This window comes from Microtus oregoni, unplaced genomic scaffold (assembly GCF_018167655.1).
Source record: "Microtus oregoni isolate MIOR12 unplaced genomic scaffold, Mior012 000036F_ref0000092, whole genome shotgun sequence".
Classification (NCBI taxonomy): Eukaryota; Metazoa; Chordata; class Mammalia; order Rodentia; family Cricetidae; genus Microtus; species Microtus oregoni.
In genome coordinates this window covers 628,339-646,524 of record NW_024543095.1, presented here as the reverse complement: position 1 = coordinate 646,524, position 18,186 = coordinate 628,339, and the positions used below count along the sequence as shown (strand labels likewise).

At 51.3% G+C, this 18,186-nt stretch overlaps 1 protein-coding gene across 2 annotated transcripts in view; it reads left to right on the top strand.

Moving 5' to 3' along the window:
* Positions 1–18,186, top strand: part of LOC121433083 (microtubule-associated protein RP/EB family member 3) — a 51,595-nt gene extending 33,409 nt beyond the window's left edge. The window contains exons 2-7 of one of the 2 annotated variants that reach the window (XM_041631327.1): positions 13,873–14,000; positions 14,623–14,768; positions 15,338–15,494; positions 16,691–16,845; positions 16,952–17,104; positions 17,261–18,186. In XM_041631327.1, coding sequence (XP_041487261.1) covers positions 13,880–14,000; positions 14,623–14,768; positions 15,338–15,494; positions 16,691–16,845; positions 16,952–17,104; positions 17,261–17,329 — 801 coding nt within the window. In that variant the 5' untranslated portion in view covers positions 13,873–13,879 and the 3' untranslated portion in view covers positions 17,330–18,186. Of the gene's footprint in view, positions 1–13,872; positions 14,001–14,622; positions 14,769–15,337; positions 15,540–16,690; positions 16,846–16,951; positions 17,105–17,260 lie in introns of both variants that reach the window. The other variant, XM_041631326.1, reaches the window with a different exon arrangement.

The window sequence follows — 18,186 nt, the reverse complement described above, 5'->3', positions numbered from 1 at the left end:
AAAATAAAAAACTTTCAAAACTTGGAGCAGTCCTTGGAATCAGTTCTTTTTGGTGTTTCATAGAAAAGACGATATAAAACGAGAGCTCTGGAAGTTGTCCCTGGAGTCAGGTTACTAAATGCTGTGGCTCGATGGTTTCTCTTCAGAAATGGTATTGCTGTTCTAACTGTGGTGTTGTTGCCAGTACTTTGTATTGTTGCAAACATATTGTATTCACAAGAAAATAATCTTTGGCGAATGTCCGCCTTGACCCTGGCATCCAGAGCCGCTGGCGATGTGGCTTCACTTTGCTTTAGTCGTCCTTACCCACGCGTGCATTCTGGGTAGGCTCTTGGCTGGCCTCTCTGCCCCCATTCATTTCCCTTCCTCCTCACTCAGTTCAGACTCTGCTTTTCCTAACAAGAAAAGGAGAGCAGCTTACTCAGCTGAGTGTGTCTCCTCTGGTCATTTCTCTCACTTCTCCCCAGCACCAGCCTGGGTCTCATGGCTTCCTGTAGGCCGCATGCCTTGCCCAGTAGCTGGCATGGAGCCCTGTGTGGGGGGCACATGGTTCCACTGCGGTGGGCGGACTGGAGGGTGGAGAACAGGGCAGTCTCTATATGTCCCTAGAAATCCTTTTGTTTCTCCTTATCGCCTTACAGTAACTTTCCTTAAAACAAGAAGTCAGAAGGGCTTCTAGTGAACCATACAACTAAACCAAACACCAAGTTAATCCTGAAAACATTAGTTTCTGGGCTGGAGAGATGGCTCAGTAATTAGGAATGCTTGAGGACCCCAAGTGGGTTCCTAGCACCCATACCAGGTTGTTCATGGCCTCCTGTAGCTGCAGCCCCAGGGCATCTGAAACCCTCTTCAGACCTCCCAGGTATCTACCTGCACACAGGCAGCATACACAAAACACACACATACACATAAATAAAAATATTTTTTAAAAAACATTTCTTCCTAAATATTCAACTTCATGTAGATTTTATTAACATTTCCCCTCATTCTTTGGGGTACTGGCAATTAAAACCAGGTCCTTACCCAGCTAAGCTGGCCCTGTAGCTGAGCTATACCCTCAGCCCTGTTTATCCTTTTCTTCCTTCCCTCCTTTTAACTTTTTTTTGTTTGTTTTTCTTACTTTGAGACAGTCTCACTAAGTTGCTCAAGCTGGCCTTGAACTTGAACTTCACCTTTTTCTTTCTTGATCCCGTGTTGTAAGCATGGGGGATATGCTCCACTCCTAAGCCTCCTTGCGCATAGATCTAGAACTGACCTGGGCGGGTAGACCATGAGTTCTGAAGGAATGTGGGACCTACCAGGCCACAGAGAACAAGTCTATATTTAATCTATATGACACTTAAAATCTCACCGCTCTCCAGGCTGCCAGTCCCTTGTCTGCCACAGGCACAAGTGATCTTGATGACAAACTCCTGAATTCCTTCCTTAGCATTCCTCTGGCTGGGACTTCCCAGTCACTTGGAGGTCCAGCCTCCTTCCTCACGCAGACAGAATGACTCAGGACTCCTTCTCCTTCTTGTGCGCACTAATGACCACTCCATTAAGTTCTGGTCACGTCATTAACTGGACTGCCACCCTCCTCCTGGAACCAGCCCCTCCCTGGCTCCTGAGACTTGCCCACCTGGTCTGGCCTCCTCTCCTTTGATGGCACACCCTAACATTCCTCCTCCAGGACTTAGTCACGGGTCTCATGCTCACTTTGTCAAATAAAAGTGACAGTAAACACACTTTCCATACCCCAGGTTCCCCGTGTTCATTGCTCTCTGACATCCTGTCATCTTACAGGCCCAGACCAGGGATCCCTTCCCCCAGAATTGCCTGCCTACTGAGCCCACTCATCCTTTGCAGGCCAGTGGGGTGCCTGAAAGTCAGATGTGCTGTTCTAGTGATGTGGTCCCTCGTTCTTTATGAATGACTTTATGTCTTCAACCAAACAAAAGACTCCTTAAAGACAAGACCTGGCCTGGTGGTGCTGGGGCTGCAAGGTGCCTCACTGTGTTGAACGCATGAGTCAGTGGTCAGCAAATACTTGTTGGTTGAAAGTAAGGCTGTTGAAATGGTATGTTAGAGAGAGACAGACGAAACCTCTAGAATTCCTTCCCTCCTCTTCCTGCTTAGGAAGCCGAGTGTAGCGTTCTGCACTGCGGCTATGCAAACATCAACCCTTCTTCCAGTCAGGGTGATGGTGTTGGAAAGAGTTATCTGCAGTCAGGAGGCCTGGACTCAGCCCTCACTTGGCCAGTAGATAATCATGAACATGGGGAAATCGCTTGAATCCAGAGCCTTCATTTCCTCATATGTAGAACTGAGTTGGTGATTAAAGCCTTTGGTGGAGAAATGCTCTGACCTCTGTGAGTGATGCTCCCAGTAGGTATTTCAGGGCCTGTGATAGGCCAGAAGAGAGGCTCCAGGAAGGTAGGCGGGCTTTCTGGGACCTCACCAGTGTGCATCCTTAAGGTGGAATCCGTCTCCACCTGGGGTTAATCCTGTAAGGTAGGCAGGGAGGATGGAGTGCTGGACAGAGGACAGAGGACAGAGAATCAAACAACACTGAATCCTAAGTTTGTTCTGGACAGCTTTATCCATGTAGGTGGATAGAAAGGCTGGAGGATAAATGAGCAGTCTGTGCTCTGTCGAAAGGGCAAGGGGGTAAAACTGGAGGATTCTAAGGGGACACTAAATAGGGGGAAGGAAGGAGAAAACAGTGAAAGTGTCGAGCCACGGCCAGAGGAAACAATCAGTTCATGAAATCCAGCATTTGGGGAAGGCCAAGAACTTAACACTGTGCTGGATTACTATAGTAAGGTTCGGATCAGAAGAGATGTAGCTCTGCTTTTTGGTTTTGGGTGTGTGTGTGTGTGTGTGTGTGTGTGTATGTTTGTGTGTGTGTGTCTATGCACATGTGTGCCATGGTGTAGATGTAGAAATCAGAGGATAATTTGGAAGAGTTGGTTCTCTCCTTCCTCCACGTGAGTCCCAGGGATTGAACTCAGATCATCAGGCTTTGCTGCAAGCACCTTGACTCACTGAACCATGTTGGAAGCCCAGATGTAGTTTTTTTTTTTTTTTTTTTTTGGTTTTTCGAGACAGGGTTTCTCTGTGGTTTTGGAGCCTGTCCTGGAACTAGCTCTTGTAGACCAGGCTGGTCTCGAACTCACAGAGATCCGCCTGCCTCTGCCTCCCGAGTGCTGGGATTAAAGGTGTGCGCCACCACGGCCCGGCCCAGATGTAGTTTTAAAAGAACATAAAGTAATATGGTTTGTATATGTCTGCGGAGACATGGACAGGCTTTGGGAGCATGGAGAGCCACAAAGGAGATGCCAGACCCAATAGGTCTCTGGAAACGGGAATGTTCTCCTCCCAACATGTCCCAGTTCCATTCCCTGTCCTTGGGCCGTCTGCAATGGGCCAGCTATCTGTTTCTCTGGACATGCTAGGGGGAGAGACACTTCTGGAACATGGCCAGATCCTTCTCTGGAACCATCCTGCAATCCTTCTCCGAGTAACCTGGGGAACTGTGTTGTCTGCTGCTGAAGAAAAGGCTTCAGACTATGCTGAGAGTCCCAAGGCTACTGTTTGAGTATCCAGATACCAAGTTGGTATTTCTTCTCTCCTTGTAGCCAACAGCACTTCCTTGGAGTAAACACATAAAAAAGAACAGAAAATCATCTTTCTGAGCCCTTCTCTGCCGTCTGAACCCTGACCTCTGGTGATGCCTCTCTTACCACTCAGCAGCTGTTGCATACAGGCTTCTAGGCCCACTCTAACTGAAGAAAAAAGAAGGGTGCCCGGCTCCCAAGACACCTCTCTGCTTCCTGCCGAGATCCTTGGCAGCCAGGCAGCAGAGAAGCAAAATCCAAGTCTGTCCCTGCCCTCTGCCTGCTCAGGACCCTGAGTCAGGAAAAGGAGTTGAATATATTGATGATACTCAGAGTTGCTCAGCTGCCAAGGTGATGCAGCCTTCGGTCCTCACAGCAGTGCCTCCTCCTTCCCCTCAAGACAGCCCCACATTCAGTATTGTCACAAATCTGGTTCTTCGGTCATGAAAGCCGGGCCTCCTCCCTGGGCTGTCCAGGAAGGAGGATGCTTTTCTCGCTGCACACATCCTCACTGCACCACATCCTCCCTGGACCACATCCTCACTGCACCACATCCTCCCTGGACCACATCCTCCCTGCACCACATCCTCCCTGCACCACTCCTCACTGCACCACATCCTCCCTGGACCACATCCTCCCTGGACCACATCCTCACTGCACCACATCCTCCCTGGACCACACCCTCCCTGCACCACATCCTCACTGCACCACACCCTCACTGCACCACATCCTCCCTGCACCACATCCTCCCTGGACCACATCCTCACTGCACCACATCCTCCCTGGACCACACCCTCACTGCACCACACCCTCACTGCACCACATCCTCCCTGGACCACATCCTCACTGCACCACACCCTCACTGCACCACATCCTCACTGCACCACACCCTCACTGCACCACACCCTCACTGCACCACATCCTCCCTGGACCACATCCTCACTGCACCACATCCTCCCTGGACCACACCCTCCCTGCACCACATCCTCACTGCACCACACCCTCACTGCACCACATCCTCCCTGCACCACATCCTCCCTGGACCACATCCTCCCTGCACCACATCCTCCCTGGACCACATCCTCACTGCACCATACCCTCCCTGGACCACATCCTCACTGCACCACACCCTCACTGCACCACATCCTCCCTGGACCACATCCTCACTGCACCACATCCTCCCTGGACCACACCCTCCCTGCACCACATCCTCACTGCACCACACCCTCACTGCACCACATCCTCCCTGCACCACATCCTCCCTGGACCACATCCTCCCTGCACCACATCCTCCCTGGACCACATCCTCACTGCACCACACCCTCCCTGGACCACATCCTCACTGCACCACACCCTCACTGCACCACATCCTCCCTGCACCACATCCTCCCTGGACCACATCCTCACTGCACCACATCCTCCCTGCACCACTCCTCACTGCACCACATCCTCCCTGGACCACATCCTCACTGCACCACATCCTCCCTGGACCACATCCTCCCTGCACCACACCCTCACTGCACCACATCCTCCCTGCACCACTCCTCACTGCACCACATCTTCCCTGGACCACATCCTCACTGCACCACATCCTCCCTGGACCACATCCTCCCTGCACCACACCCTCACTGCACCACATCCTCCCTGCACCACTCCTCACTGCACCACATCCTCCCTGGACCACATCCTCCCTGGACCACACCCTCACTGCACCACATCCTCCCTGGACCACATCCTCCCTGGACCACATCCTCACTGCACCACATCCTCCCTGCACCACATCCTCACTGCACCACATCCTCACTGCACCACATCCTCAATGCACCACATCCTCAATGCACCACATCCTCACTGCACCACACCCTCACTGCACCACATCCTCCCTGCACCACATCCTCAATGCACCACATTCTCATTGTATCACATTCTTCTTGGTTTGATGATGGGTCCATGGCGTTTTGTTGGCTTAAAATATGTTAATGGGGCTGGAGAAATGTCTCAGTGGTTCAGAGCATTTGCTGCTTCTACAAAGGATCCCAGTTCAGCTCTCAGAACTGACATGGCAACTCACAACAGACTGTAACTCCAGTTCTGTGTCTTCTGGTCTCCCCTAGCACCAGGCATGCACACGGTGTGCAGACTTACATGCAGGCAAAACATATCATCCACATAAAATTTTCAAAACCTTGTCTCAAAAAGTAAAAACGTGGCCTGGTGTGGTGATACACACCTCTAATGCATTTAATCCCAGAACTCAGGAGGCTGAGGCAGGTAGATCTCTGAGTTCCAGGCCAGCCAGTCTATAGAGCAAGTTCCAGGACAGCTGGGGCTACACAAAGAAACCCTGTCTTGGGGGTGGGAAAGATAGATATTCAGAGAAAAGCCTTTAAAAGAAATGGTTGTCTTTTTCCCTGCCCATTCAGATGGGCCTTACTAAAAGGGCTACTTTGGGCAATAAGAGCTATTTCTACACGCCTAGCTCTCCCTTAGCCCTTTGAGTTATGATCAGATAGAGCACACTCACTGTGACTCCCCCAAAGACACCATTCCCTTGGCAGTGACCAGCCCATGGAAACACCTGTACGAATTCAAATCCTGTTTGACAAGACAAGACCCATTACCCAGCACTGAGACCTCAGCAGGGCTCACAGCAGGGGAAGAACTCGGCTATTTAGGAATGTTGTGAGGATGGACTTCTGAAGAAGCCCTGGTCCCTGTGTGCCTCCGCCACCACCCAGATTTTATGCTGGATCTGCCAGAGTGGGTGCACGTGTGTCCCCTGGTAAAACCCTTAAACCACTCACCTACCCACCTCTGCTTTGACTGATGCAGGTTTTTGCCAGTGAACATCTCTGTGAGTCAGGTCTTCACTCAGCCATGAGAAGAAGGTGATTGGCTAGGCATGCCAGGGCTTTGTGACCCGCTGGCAGAACCCTGTGTCTCTGCCAGCCCTCAGAGCCCTCCATCCCTGCTGTCATATATTGCCTCCACATATCCCAGGAATAGCATGAGTGTGTGAGCCAAACGGGGAAGGAAAAGCAATTCTTCAGTGTTTTCAGACAGGCGACTTCAGCCCCTGGGCCTGGCAGGAAGGGGTAGCCCAGAGACAATGGGCATAACCCCATATCAGGAGTGGAGATATTTTGGCAGGATCCACAGAGTTCTCTCCTCTCAGGTCCAGTTTTCCTTCAAGGTAGGATACCCTCTGAAAGCAGATATATGGAGCTGGGCCTGGTGCTGCACACCTTTGATTCCAGCACTTGGGAGGCAGAGGCAGGTGAATCTCCCTAACTTCAAAGCCAGCCTGATCTGCAAAGTGAGTTCCAGGCCAGCCAGGACTATATAGTGAGACCCTGTCTCAACAACAGCAACAAACGGCTGCTATATGGGGAAACTTGGGAGGGGATCATATCAGACCCTGATGGCTATCCCAGGCAGAAGGGCGGAGAACAGGACAGTGTTGAGGTATCTTCTGAACCACTGTTAGGATCTCTGAAACCTGACAGGAGTTGTGTGCCAGGTGCCCTCTCTGAATCAAGTGTTCTTGGACTCTGTCTTCTCGGTAAAATGGTGACACTTAGCAATACTGGGCACCAGAGTTTGTATGTGCTCGGAGCTCGGTACATACGTAGTTCACTTAGCTCTCAATAGCGCCATCTGGTGGAGCCACCCATTTTATAAATGCGGAAAAGTAAGGCCTAAAATAGAACAAGACATATGGAAGAGACAGGATTTGAACCTGAGTGGTTTGACGAGAGATCCAGGACTCTTTCAACAAAGGTTTTGGAGCTGACACCATATCAATCTCAAACTGTGGGGAGAAAAGCTATGTGAGTTTATAGCTGTGCTGAGCGGAGCTGGTGACCTGGGACCTGCAGAGAATTCTCCAGAGCCAGGCTGAACCTGAGGGAAAGGGATCTCTAGAGATTAGAGAAAATGGGAGCCTCCGAATTGTCTTCGAGACATGGGTAGAGGATGGATGTCCACTCAAGATTTCAAAACAGCAAAAACGAAGTGTAGTTAAGATGATGATAAGGCAATTAAACACTAGAATGTGAGACCTCAGGGGCCTCTAGACATACTGTCTGCAGTTTAGGAGCGGAAGTGCCAGCCAGGGAGACCAGGTATCTGAGAAGTACTGGGAATCTATAGAAACCCTTTAAAAGAATTATTTATTTGCATGTGTGTGTACGTGCTTGTGCTACAGTCCATGCGTGGAAGTCGGGAAAACCTCAGTTCTTTCTACCTTATGGGTCCCAGGGATCAGTAAAACTCATGTTATCAGGCATGGCAGCTGAGGTCTTTACCCACTGAACCATCTCACCAGCCCTCTAGAAACCCTTCTGATCCGAGCTATCAAGGGTTGTTCCTGGTAACCATTTTTCAAGGCCCCAGCCAGCAGAATAAGCAGCAACTCCCCTCCTATCCAAAGCCGTGGGCCCCCAGACCCTGAGGATCCTGGCTCAGGCAATGACTTAGCAAAGTCACAGGATTATACATCCTTTCTGACTCTGGAGCTGGTAACAGGAGTCAAGGCCCTGGAAAGCAGGCTTTTCCCAAAACCACATCTTGGTGTGACCCTCGAGTTTCTAGCTAACCTGGAAGGACATTTCTCCAGACAGTCATCTTGTCACAAGAATAGTAGTCCTTCTAATAAGGACATTAGAAGACCCGGCTGGTGTAGCCCCTGGGAGGTTTCCTGTCACCCTCTTCCGGGAGTTAAAAAGCTCTTGATGGCAAGTCTGTTACTATTACAAGGTATGGCAGAGGGTGACGCTGCTGCCGTTCAGGCAGCTGCTCCAATGGGAAGCAAACGTCTGGGCCAGTGCTTTATACGCCTTTGCCCCAGCCACTGAGTGCTGGGCCTGGGTCAGTCCTCAGTCCAAGGGGCCATCACACGCTGAACCAGTTGTTGAGTTAATGGCTTTCGGAGAAGTGAAGGCTAGAGTCATCCCAGAATCTGAGTATAAACTCTGCTTGGGCCACTCCAACTGACCTGGCTCTGAGGTGACAGGCATCCCATTCACCCCCTTCCATGTTGTTACCAGATTGGGGGGGGAACTTGGCCTTCTTTGGGGAAAGGGAAGCTCAGATCCAAGCTATTAGGGAGAAGGCCCTGACTGGGAGAGACAGTGCAAGAAAGGACCTGGGTGCCACCTGCTGGCGTGTCTGTTTCCATGCACAGGGCCAGACTCAGGACAGGAAAAGAGGGCGCCCGTGTGCCCCTGTCCCCAAGCCTAACAAGGGGCCACAAGGCTGGCTTCTTCATGGCACTACAGGAGGTGTGTAGATCTCCACAGGACCCATCAGATGAGTCCCCCTGACCCAAGATGGACCCAGCCAGAGCAGAGAGCACCCCACCTGCAAGAACCACTCTGGTTCTGGTATTGGCTGCTCTCTCACAAAGGCCAGTGATGAGGGGTTACATGATTGGTTACTTGGCCCTTAAAGGAGCTGGGAAGCATGGGAAATGCCCCTTCCCCCATCACGGGGCACTGACAGAATGGGAGGTTTCTGGCCAAGGAGGAGACCTGGACACAAGTAGTCATGTAGCTTCTGGTGACTCCTGAGAGCAGTTGTAGTCTGAACTCTAAGGAAACTAGAGATTTGTCTTGATACCAAGGAGGAAGGCACTAACATTTTCCCTCAAGAGCGGTGGCAAAAATAAATAAATGCTGCTGTCCCAGCCTATGCCATTGCCAAGATGATGACTGTGGTTCTCAGACCTGGCTTACAGCAGGATCACCTGGGATTTAAAAAACAATGTGTGATAGATAGATAGACAGATAGACGGATAGACGGATAGACGGATAGATGGATATAGATGGATATAGATGGATATAGATGGATAGATGGATATAGATGGATAAATGGATTGATGGATAGGTGAGTGGATGGGATGGATGGATGGATGGATGGATGGACAGACTGACAGGTGGGTGGATGGGTAGATGGAGAGACAGATAGTATGCATATATAGTACAAACACACACACAGGCACATGCAAACACAGGTTTGGTGTTGAAATAGTAGCGGCGGGCTGCTTCCCACCACCCGGCTAGCTTTACCCGAAATAATTACACGGAAACTGTATTCTTTTAAACACTGCTTGGCCCATTAGTTTTAACCTCTTAATGGCTAGCACTTACATATTGATCTAACCCATTTCTAATATTCTGTGTAGCACCACGAGCTGGTGGCTTTTCAAGGAGGATCTTAACCTGCATCTGTGTCCGGTGGGAGAATCATGGCGACTGCCTGACTCAGCTTCTTTCTCCCAGCATTCTGTTCTGTCTACTCTGCCTACCTAATTTTCTGTCCTATCAGAGGCCAAGCAGTTTCTTTATTACTTAACCAATGAAACAACAGATAGAAAGATGACCCTCCTCCATCAGTTTGGCTTCTCCTAGTGTGGAGCCTCTGGAATGCATGGAGTGGACCTAAACCTTCAGCAGGTCTGGTTTCATAGAACCAGAAGGCCTCCCCCAGGAAGGCCTCCCTCAGGCTAAAAACCCTTTTGAAGGTCATAGACTGTAGAGTGAAGTATAGGACCATTGCCTTTGAAAGTCTTACCCATTACACAGAATAAAATCCCTTATTTGACTCAAGAATTCCCATGGCAAAACTAAGAACAAGAACCACCCCACCAGCCTAGACCCTTTTAGGCCTGCCCCAGAGTGTCAGCAGACTAGAGCTCAGGGGCCGCCTGGAGAAATGAGTCCATATGGGAGAGGCTCATTTTGACAGCTACCAGAAGGACGTGTGCCCACTGCACCCAGCCCAGCAGACACACCCACTTGGCCCACCTCTCTCTGAATTACATGCCTCCTTGACTTCCCGTCGTGCTTTGGTTTTGCCGCGCATTGTGGCGTTTGATTCGACTGTTTATCTCCCTGAACATGGGGCAGGTTTTCAACCCCCACAGTCCATAACATAGGAGATAAAATGTCATCCTTGACTCTTTCCCATTCTGCCTCTCGAAAGGCTTAGGATCCACCCATGCTGTTCACCACCCTGCTTGTACTTCGGAGGACTCCCCTAGAGGCTCAGAAGCCTTGACTCCAGCCTCCACCTTCCACCAATGTGGTTAGGCCATTACTGCTCACCAAGTGCTAGCAGGGAATCCAGGGGTAAATCACACAGCCCGGCCCTGAGGAACTTGGTCAAGTAGTAGGGGCAGACACACTGATGCTTTTGTGAGTGCAAGGACACCACTGTTAGCTTTGCCCAGAATGCCACAGAGTCCCATAGTGAAGTTCTCTGTGGACCCAAGGAGTGGAACTGGGGACCCAAGTCAGAGAGTGACGGCAGACACTGAGAAAGGGTGTCACCCATCCCTTCAGCAGCTTCCCTGAGTGGCAGACCATGTTTCCGGGCCCTTCCTGCGGGGGAGCCAGGCATAGAAACATGACTAGTAGTGAGTTTGAGGGTCAGGCACAGGGCAGCGGGTTCAGACTCAGTCAAAATTATCCTGGGAAACCTTTGAAATTGCCAGATCCTGAGTCCTTAGAAAGTCCCACGATGATAATTTTTGTTTTTCTTGGCTTTTGAGCCCCACTTCGTCTCCCTTTCCCCCAGAGAGTGAAGGAAAGGGCTTATTTTGAAACAGAGAAGAACTAGGAGTAAATAACAGGATTTTTCTTTTGTGGTTTTTATGCTGAAGGAAAGGTTCATTTAAGTTAAAGATGCATGTCATGGGCTCCACTAGACAGCGGTGGTGAGGGCCAGGGACAAGGCAGCCCACACAAAGCTGAGTGAGCCCTGTTCTACAGCTGGACTTGTCACACCTGCCTGGCCTAGCGTGAGCGGCTTGATCAAAGTCCAGTTTGATGGTCTAGCTAGGTCTAGCCCATCAAGAGTGTGTCTCCAGGTCTAGCTAGGTCTAGCCCATCAAGAGTGTGTCTCCAGGTCTAGCTAGGTCTAGCCCATCAAGAGTGTGTCTCCAGGTCTAGCTAGGTCTAGCCCATCAAGAGTGTGTCTCCAGGTCTAGCTAGGTCTAGCCCATCAAGAGTGTGTCTCCAGGTTGATGTGGAGAAGGACGGTACTATGTCTCATGCTACCACCTCTGGTTTTTTATGCAGATCAAACCCGGGGCTTCATGCGTGCTAGACACCCCACCAACTGAGCTACATCTCTAGCTCTGGAAATATTTTAGTGGGACTCCCTTCCTACCATTTGTGCTACTCCTAAACAGACCCTGTCTCTCTGCCTTACCTCAAATTCTTCCAGCTAGGAGCCAGAGGTAGCTCTCTCCTCAGCCTGCCTTTGGCAGTCTGTCCCCAGTCCCGAAGTCCATTCATTTACTCCCCCAGTGGTTTACAACATGTCATCCCTGGTCTCACAGCACTGGGCTGTGTGGACACCATCTCATTAGAGATGATAGTCCTTGTGCATCTCTGCATATCAAGTTGGGGGTACTTGTGGGAGGGGATGGCTGCCTGCAGGGTACTAGGAATTGGGGCCATATTGTCTTCCTTACCAAAGACACTGCACATTAAATCTAGAAAAATAGCCAGGGATGATGACCTTTAATCCCAACACTTGGGAGGCAGAGGCAGGTGGATTTCTGTGAGTTCGAAGCCAACCTGGTCAATAGAGCTAGTTCCAATACAGTCAGGGCTACACAGAGAAACTCTGTCTCAGAAAACAAATGAACTAACAAAAAAACCTGGAAACATTTTTTATTCCAGAAATAAGAGCTCTTCAGTTCTTAGGGCATATAGTGCTTTTATCTCACTTGTTTCTCCGTTTCGAATAAAGACCAAGGTATAGGAACTTATTCCCACTTTTCTTTGCAACGACCAAGCGCAGCTGATTCCTGACTTCTGTTCGGGGTGGTAGGTAGCGAGGCGCTCACGCCTGCCTCCTGGATTGGCCTGAATGCCTCTGCTCAGCGCCATCTGTAGGAGTGGGGAACATTTTGGCCCAGAGTGGCAAAATAAAATAAACCTTCAGAAATCATCAGTGGTCTGTGCAAAGCATCCTAGCCTGTGAATATCGAGCCCAGATGTTTCCAACATTGCCATGGCTAAACAGTTCAAGTTTGCCAAACGAACGCATGCCTGGGCACCTTATTTACCACTGTTGGCTTGAAGTTGGGGTGTGGGTGTCCTCGCCTGCTGTTAAATAAATTCAGGGGTGTTGGAATGGATGTGGGAGAAGGGATGGTGGCCGGAAGGCTTTGTAGGAGGTACCCAGTAGCTGTGGCTGCCAGAAACTATGAGAAAAGTCAGAGGGAGGGAAGAGCCTGGACCATTGAGGAGGGGGAGCTGAGGAATGAGGCATACTGGAAGATGGCAGAAGAGAGGGTTGTTGGGCTAGCAGACTTCACAGGTTTATAACAAGACTGATTCAGGTCTGGTGTTTATAGTCTCTGCAGTTGTAAATACCGAAGATGTTTTATGAGACAGTTCTGGACAAATGGGACTTAGTTGCCTTTGGGTGGGTCATCTAGTAGACCGCTGGCCACAGGAATGGGGATGCAGAGGCAGAGGAGAAGCAATGGCTAGTTGGCTTTAGAACAGAAATCTGATCAGGTTACTGTCTGTTTAAAACCTTCCAGTGACTTCCAGTTGACTAAATAGAATTTCCCCGGGGGTAAACAAAACCCTTCCAGATCTGTCCCTGCTAATCTCACTGCATCATGCCTCAACACAGAAACCTATGCTCCAGGCCTGCTTAGCAACTCAGGGCTCTTGAAATGAGTCATGCCTTTGTTCTTGCCAGTTCTTGGGCTACTGGGCCCCTTCACCCCATTACTTGGTCTGCCCAGAAAATCTCTTCCCATCTCTGTTCTGAGCCTTCACAACCCTAACAAGCCAAAGAGATTCTCTCTCTCTCTCTCTCTCTCTCTCTCTCTTTCTCTCTCTCTTTCACACACACACACACACAAACGCATACACACGCACACACCCACGCATTCACATACACATATACACACATGCACACACATACATACATACACACACACACCTTTTTATTTTTTTATTTTTTGCCATTCTTGACCTTCATGTGTTCATCAACTGCTCTTCTCTCTGTGCTGAGGTTTGCCTGTCTCCTGAAGGTAGAAACTTAGTTAACTTTGTATCATTCATCAGCTCCTGGAGAGAGCCTAGGTATAAAAGACACTAGTTAACTTGTCTAAGGAATCCATGTAAGCCCACTCGTTCTCTATGGGAATTGCAAGACTGTGTAAAGAGTGCTCCTTGTGTCCCCAGGGCTCAACCAGGCTGGGGAGAGCTCAAAGCCATCATCTCTTCTTTCTTTACAGCTGGGGTATGGCCGTCAATGTGTACTCCACATCTGTGACCAGCGAGAATCTGAGTCGCCATGATATGCTCGCGTGGGTCAATGACTCCCTGCACCTCAACTATACCAAGATCGAACAGCTCTGTTCGGGTAGGTGACCCATGGGAAAGGCTCACATGACTGTAACTAACGTGAAGATGAAGAGCAGGGAGAGCACGTGATACTTAGAGTCGGAATCAGAAAACTGAGGCTGCAAAGGTGGAGAGCTGATGGGGCATTCCTGGGTGACCAGAGCCAGGACAGACAGGGAAGCCACCATTTAACAGCATGGGGGTCCCATGGAGCCACTCTGAGTCCAACTCTGTTCTCTGCTGCAGCCCTTGTAGGTGCCAGTTTTCCCATCCAGTCAAAGAGCCATCCTCTGTCTCTGTCAGGTGGCATAGGGCTCTCCTACTTACTGAAGTGCTTGGAATGGCACCAGTGCATGGTTTGGATCAGTATGGGGGCTGGGCAGGTAGCTCAGTGGTACAGTGCCTGTCCCATATTTGCAGGGCCCTGGGTTCAGTCCTTAGCACCACCACCAGATAAATACAAAACTGGTGATCATGGATGTTCTTGTAAAGCCAAGGAGAATTTAACTGTATCTAACATCCCAGATGGACAAGCCCTAGCTGCAGGACAAAGGGAGAGGGGCTAGGCTTTGGGAAGTAGAGCAGCAGGGGCCCAGGTAGTGGGGGAGGCCCCTTCGTCAGCCACGCCTCTCTCCTCACAGGGGCAGCCTACTGCCAGTTCATGGACATGCTCTTCCCTGGCTGTGTACACTTGAGGAAGGTCAAGTTTCAGGCCAAACTAGAACACGAATACATCCACAACTTCAAGGTGCTGCAAGCAGCCTTCAAGAAGATGGGTGTCGATAAAGTAGGTGTCTGTACCCCTGGGGTCCATGAGGAGCGGTGTAGCCCTGGGGAAGAAGATGACCCACCAGCCAGGGTGACAAGGGCTACTTGGTTTATTCCATCACATGTCTTTATACCCTGAACCCTAAAAAGAATGCTGTCCACCCAGCTCAAGTCACAGTGAATGCACCGGCCCAGACCCCACCGAGACAACACCTCCTTCCCTTTCTCCTCATGGCCCGCCCACTCCAGATGTTAAGGCTCTGAGTATGACCCCTGCCACATCTCTTCAGAGGCCCACAACATGCCAGCTGGCTATGCTGCCCATATGGACCCTGAGCCTCCAGTTCACCTGCGGGCGGCAGGGACACCTCCCACACAATTTTTCCTGTGCCTGTAGGAAAGGAATGTCCCTGAGTTCCTCCCTGGTGGGGCCTGCCAGCCTGCTTGTCCTCTCTGGTGCCATGGGAGGGGGTGCAGATGGAGAAGGTAGACAATGCTGTGGCCTAGGCCGGCTTTCCTGTGCTCACAGTGGAAGGCCGTCCTCCACAGCAGCTGCCTAAAATGATGTGCTTCTGTGGTCTATTTCAGATCATTCCTGTAGAGAAACTAGTGAAAGGAAAGTTCCAAGATAATTTTGAGTTTATTCAATGGTTTAAGAAATTCTTTGACGCAAACTATGACGGGAAGGACTATAACCCTCTGCTGGCGCGGCAGGGCCAGGACGTAGCGCCTCCTCCTAACCCAGGTGATCAGATCTTCAACAAATCCAAGAAACTCATTGGCACAGCAGGTAACATGCCCAAGCTGGTGGAGGGAGTTTGGGGGGCTGGGCCGGCAGGGCTATCCAGCCAGGAGTGCTCCCTGGGCTACCGGCCCAGCCCTGCCAGCCTGGAGGAGACTGTTATCACGGAGTTCAGATGACATCACCTGCTGCTTACCTAGATGGGGAGTCCCATTTTGGGGTGAGAGGGCTCTAAACGTTGTCCTGAGAGGGGAGCCACCTGCACCAGGTATGGTAGCAGCTTGCTGAGACCCAGGATGCTTTGTTGAATAACATGAGCTAGCTTGTTTGCCTCAAGCTGGGTGGGGCCTGGCTCCACTGTCCAGAGCCATCAGGCTGAGCTCCCGGAGCCCGGACCCAAGCCCCTTGTGTATCCCTGCCCACTGGATACCCGAAAGCAGGTTCCAAAATCCCACAGCCTAGAGATTCCTTTCCAGAAATGAAACCTTGCTGGGCTGCTAGGAGCAGCAACAGAAGCAATGAGGCCTGTGGTGACAGCAAGTGTGTGGCAAGAAAGAGGGGAGCAGCTCCCAGCCGCATCTGACCCGTCATAGCAGAGCCACCTCCTCCGTTTGCGCTGCTATCCTGCCTGGGCCTGGCCCACCCAACTGCTTGCTTTGCACTAGAAGCAGCTGCTGTCTAGGGAGGTGCCAGTTGCTAAGAGCAAGTAGCCACAGCATGCAGGCTGTGCTAGGGAGGAGCCTGTGTCCTCCACCACTGTGCAATACCGGTCCAGCCCAGCAGGGGGAAACGGAGCCCAAACTGAGAGGGAGCTGGAGGAGTGGGGCTGAGATTCACTGAGGGTGGCTTTGGCTTCTGCTGGGACAGACTGCATCAGCTGCTCTCTAGGGTCTCATCTGTCAGTATAGAGCCAACCAACTCCACTTCATCAAATTCACCATCCAAGTGTCCTGCATCCCGCCCTCAGGCCAGCTCTCCTCAGGTCCCAATACCCAGATCACCTTTCCTTTCGCTTCCTGTGGCACTCACGCTCTCAGGCTTGCCAAAGGGCTGTGCAGTGGCTGTAGTGTCACATGTGGCTGAGGCTGGAGGCCTAGATGTAGCTGCTCTTCTGAGGGAGAGTGCCTGTCTGTTGCATGGTCCTCATACCGGGGTCTCAGGGGCTGTGCCATGTCGTCTGACTCTTGTCCTCTGTACAGTTCCGCAGAGGACGTCCCCCACAGGCCCCAAGAACATGCAGACCTCTGGCCGACTCAGCAATGTGGCCCCACCCTGCATCCTTCGGAAGAATCCCCCATCAGCCCGAAATGGTGGTCATGAGGCTGATGCTCAGATTCTTGAGCTCAACCAACAGGTGAGTGGGATAGGAAAGGGGAGTTGACGCTGGGGATAGGAGGAAGGCAGGCAGAAGCGTCAGAGGCAGGACCATCTGGCATAAATACTTCTTCCTGCCTAAGCAGCTGCTGGACTTGAAGCTGACGGTGGATGGGCTGGAGAAAGAACGAGACTTCTATTTCAGCAAACTGCGTGACATCGAGCTGATCTGCCAAGAACACGAAAGCGAAAACAGCCCTGTCATCGCGGGCATCATCGGCATTCTCTACGCCACTGAGGTGAGCCCTCACTCACCCCTCCCACTACTCTACCAAGATTGGAAAGCAGGCTAGACCTCTGAACCTGGGGCCACTTGGCCCTGTCTCTAGACTGTGTGTGGAACCTGAACCCTCAGTCTGGGCAGCTGGCTCACTGTTCTCTCTCCTCCTCTCCAGGAGGGATTTGCACCCCCTGAGGATGATGAAATTGAAGAACACCAACAGGAAGACCAGGACGAGTACTGAGGGCGGCACCAGCCCTGACTGACTGTGGCTTCCCTGCCCCCCCATGCCCACCCCACATTATAAGTCCTTTCCTACAGCCAGTCAGCCAGCCGGGTGCTTTGTGTCAGTGCCGCAGCACTGGGGAACTGGGCAAGTGGGGTTCGGGAGGTTGGGGCTGGTAAGAGGATGAGGCTCTGTCTGGGTCCCTCAAGTGGCACTGGCCCAGGGGACGTCCAGGACCCCTGTCCACTCCCCACTCCTATTTATTTCCGTTGTCTCCATGCTGTGTTGGCCAATACTTTCCAGGGTGCTGCCGTCACCCACCAGCCAGCCCCCTGCTCCCCGACAGCCAGCAGCTGTATATTTGACAAAGGCATTGGTATATTTTTACTTACTGGATTGTCCTTGCACTTTACTGCTCTTCTTCAGGGCTGACAGCAGGGCTCGGGGCAGTCTTCCTGGCTTGGCTCCCCTTCCCTATAGCCGAGACTGGGCAGGACTCACCAATTCTTATTTATTTTGTCTTTTGACTTCTCTCTCAGTAGTTGAGGGAAAGGCTGGTATGAGGAAGGGGGTAGGGGGTTGAGGAGGCAGTGCTGTGAGTCCAGGGATCAGGGAGAGAGAAGGGAGCATGTGAGGGATAGAAATGACCTCCTGGCACTGGGCTCACCCACCCAAGGCCCCTGCCTCAGCACTGAAGCCCAGCACTGCCCCAAGGCTTCCTAGCCACTCCCTCCTGCAGCCTGGTTATACCACACAGACTCTGCCTGGCCCCCATTTTCTGTCTGTCCCCCATTCTCCCACCTCCCCATCTTTGCCCCCTGGGCACTAGCCTGCATATGTGTTCACTTTTATTTAAATAAATTTGTGTGGTAAAA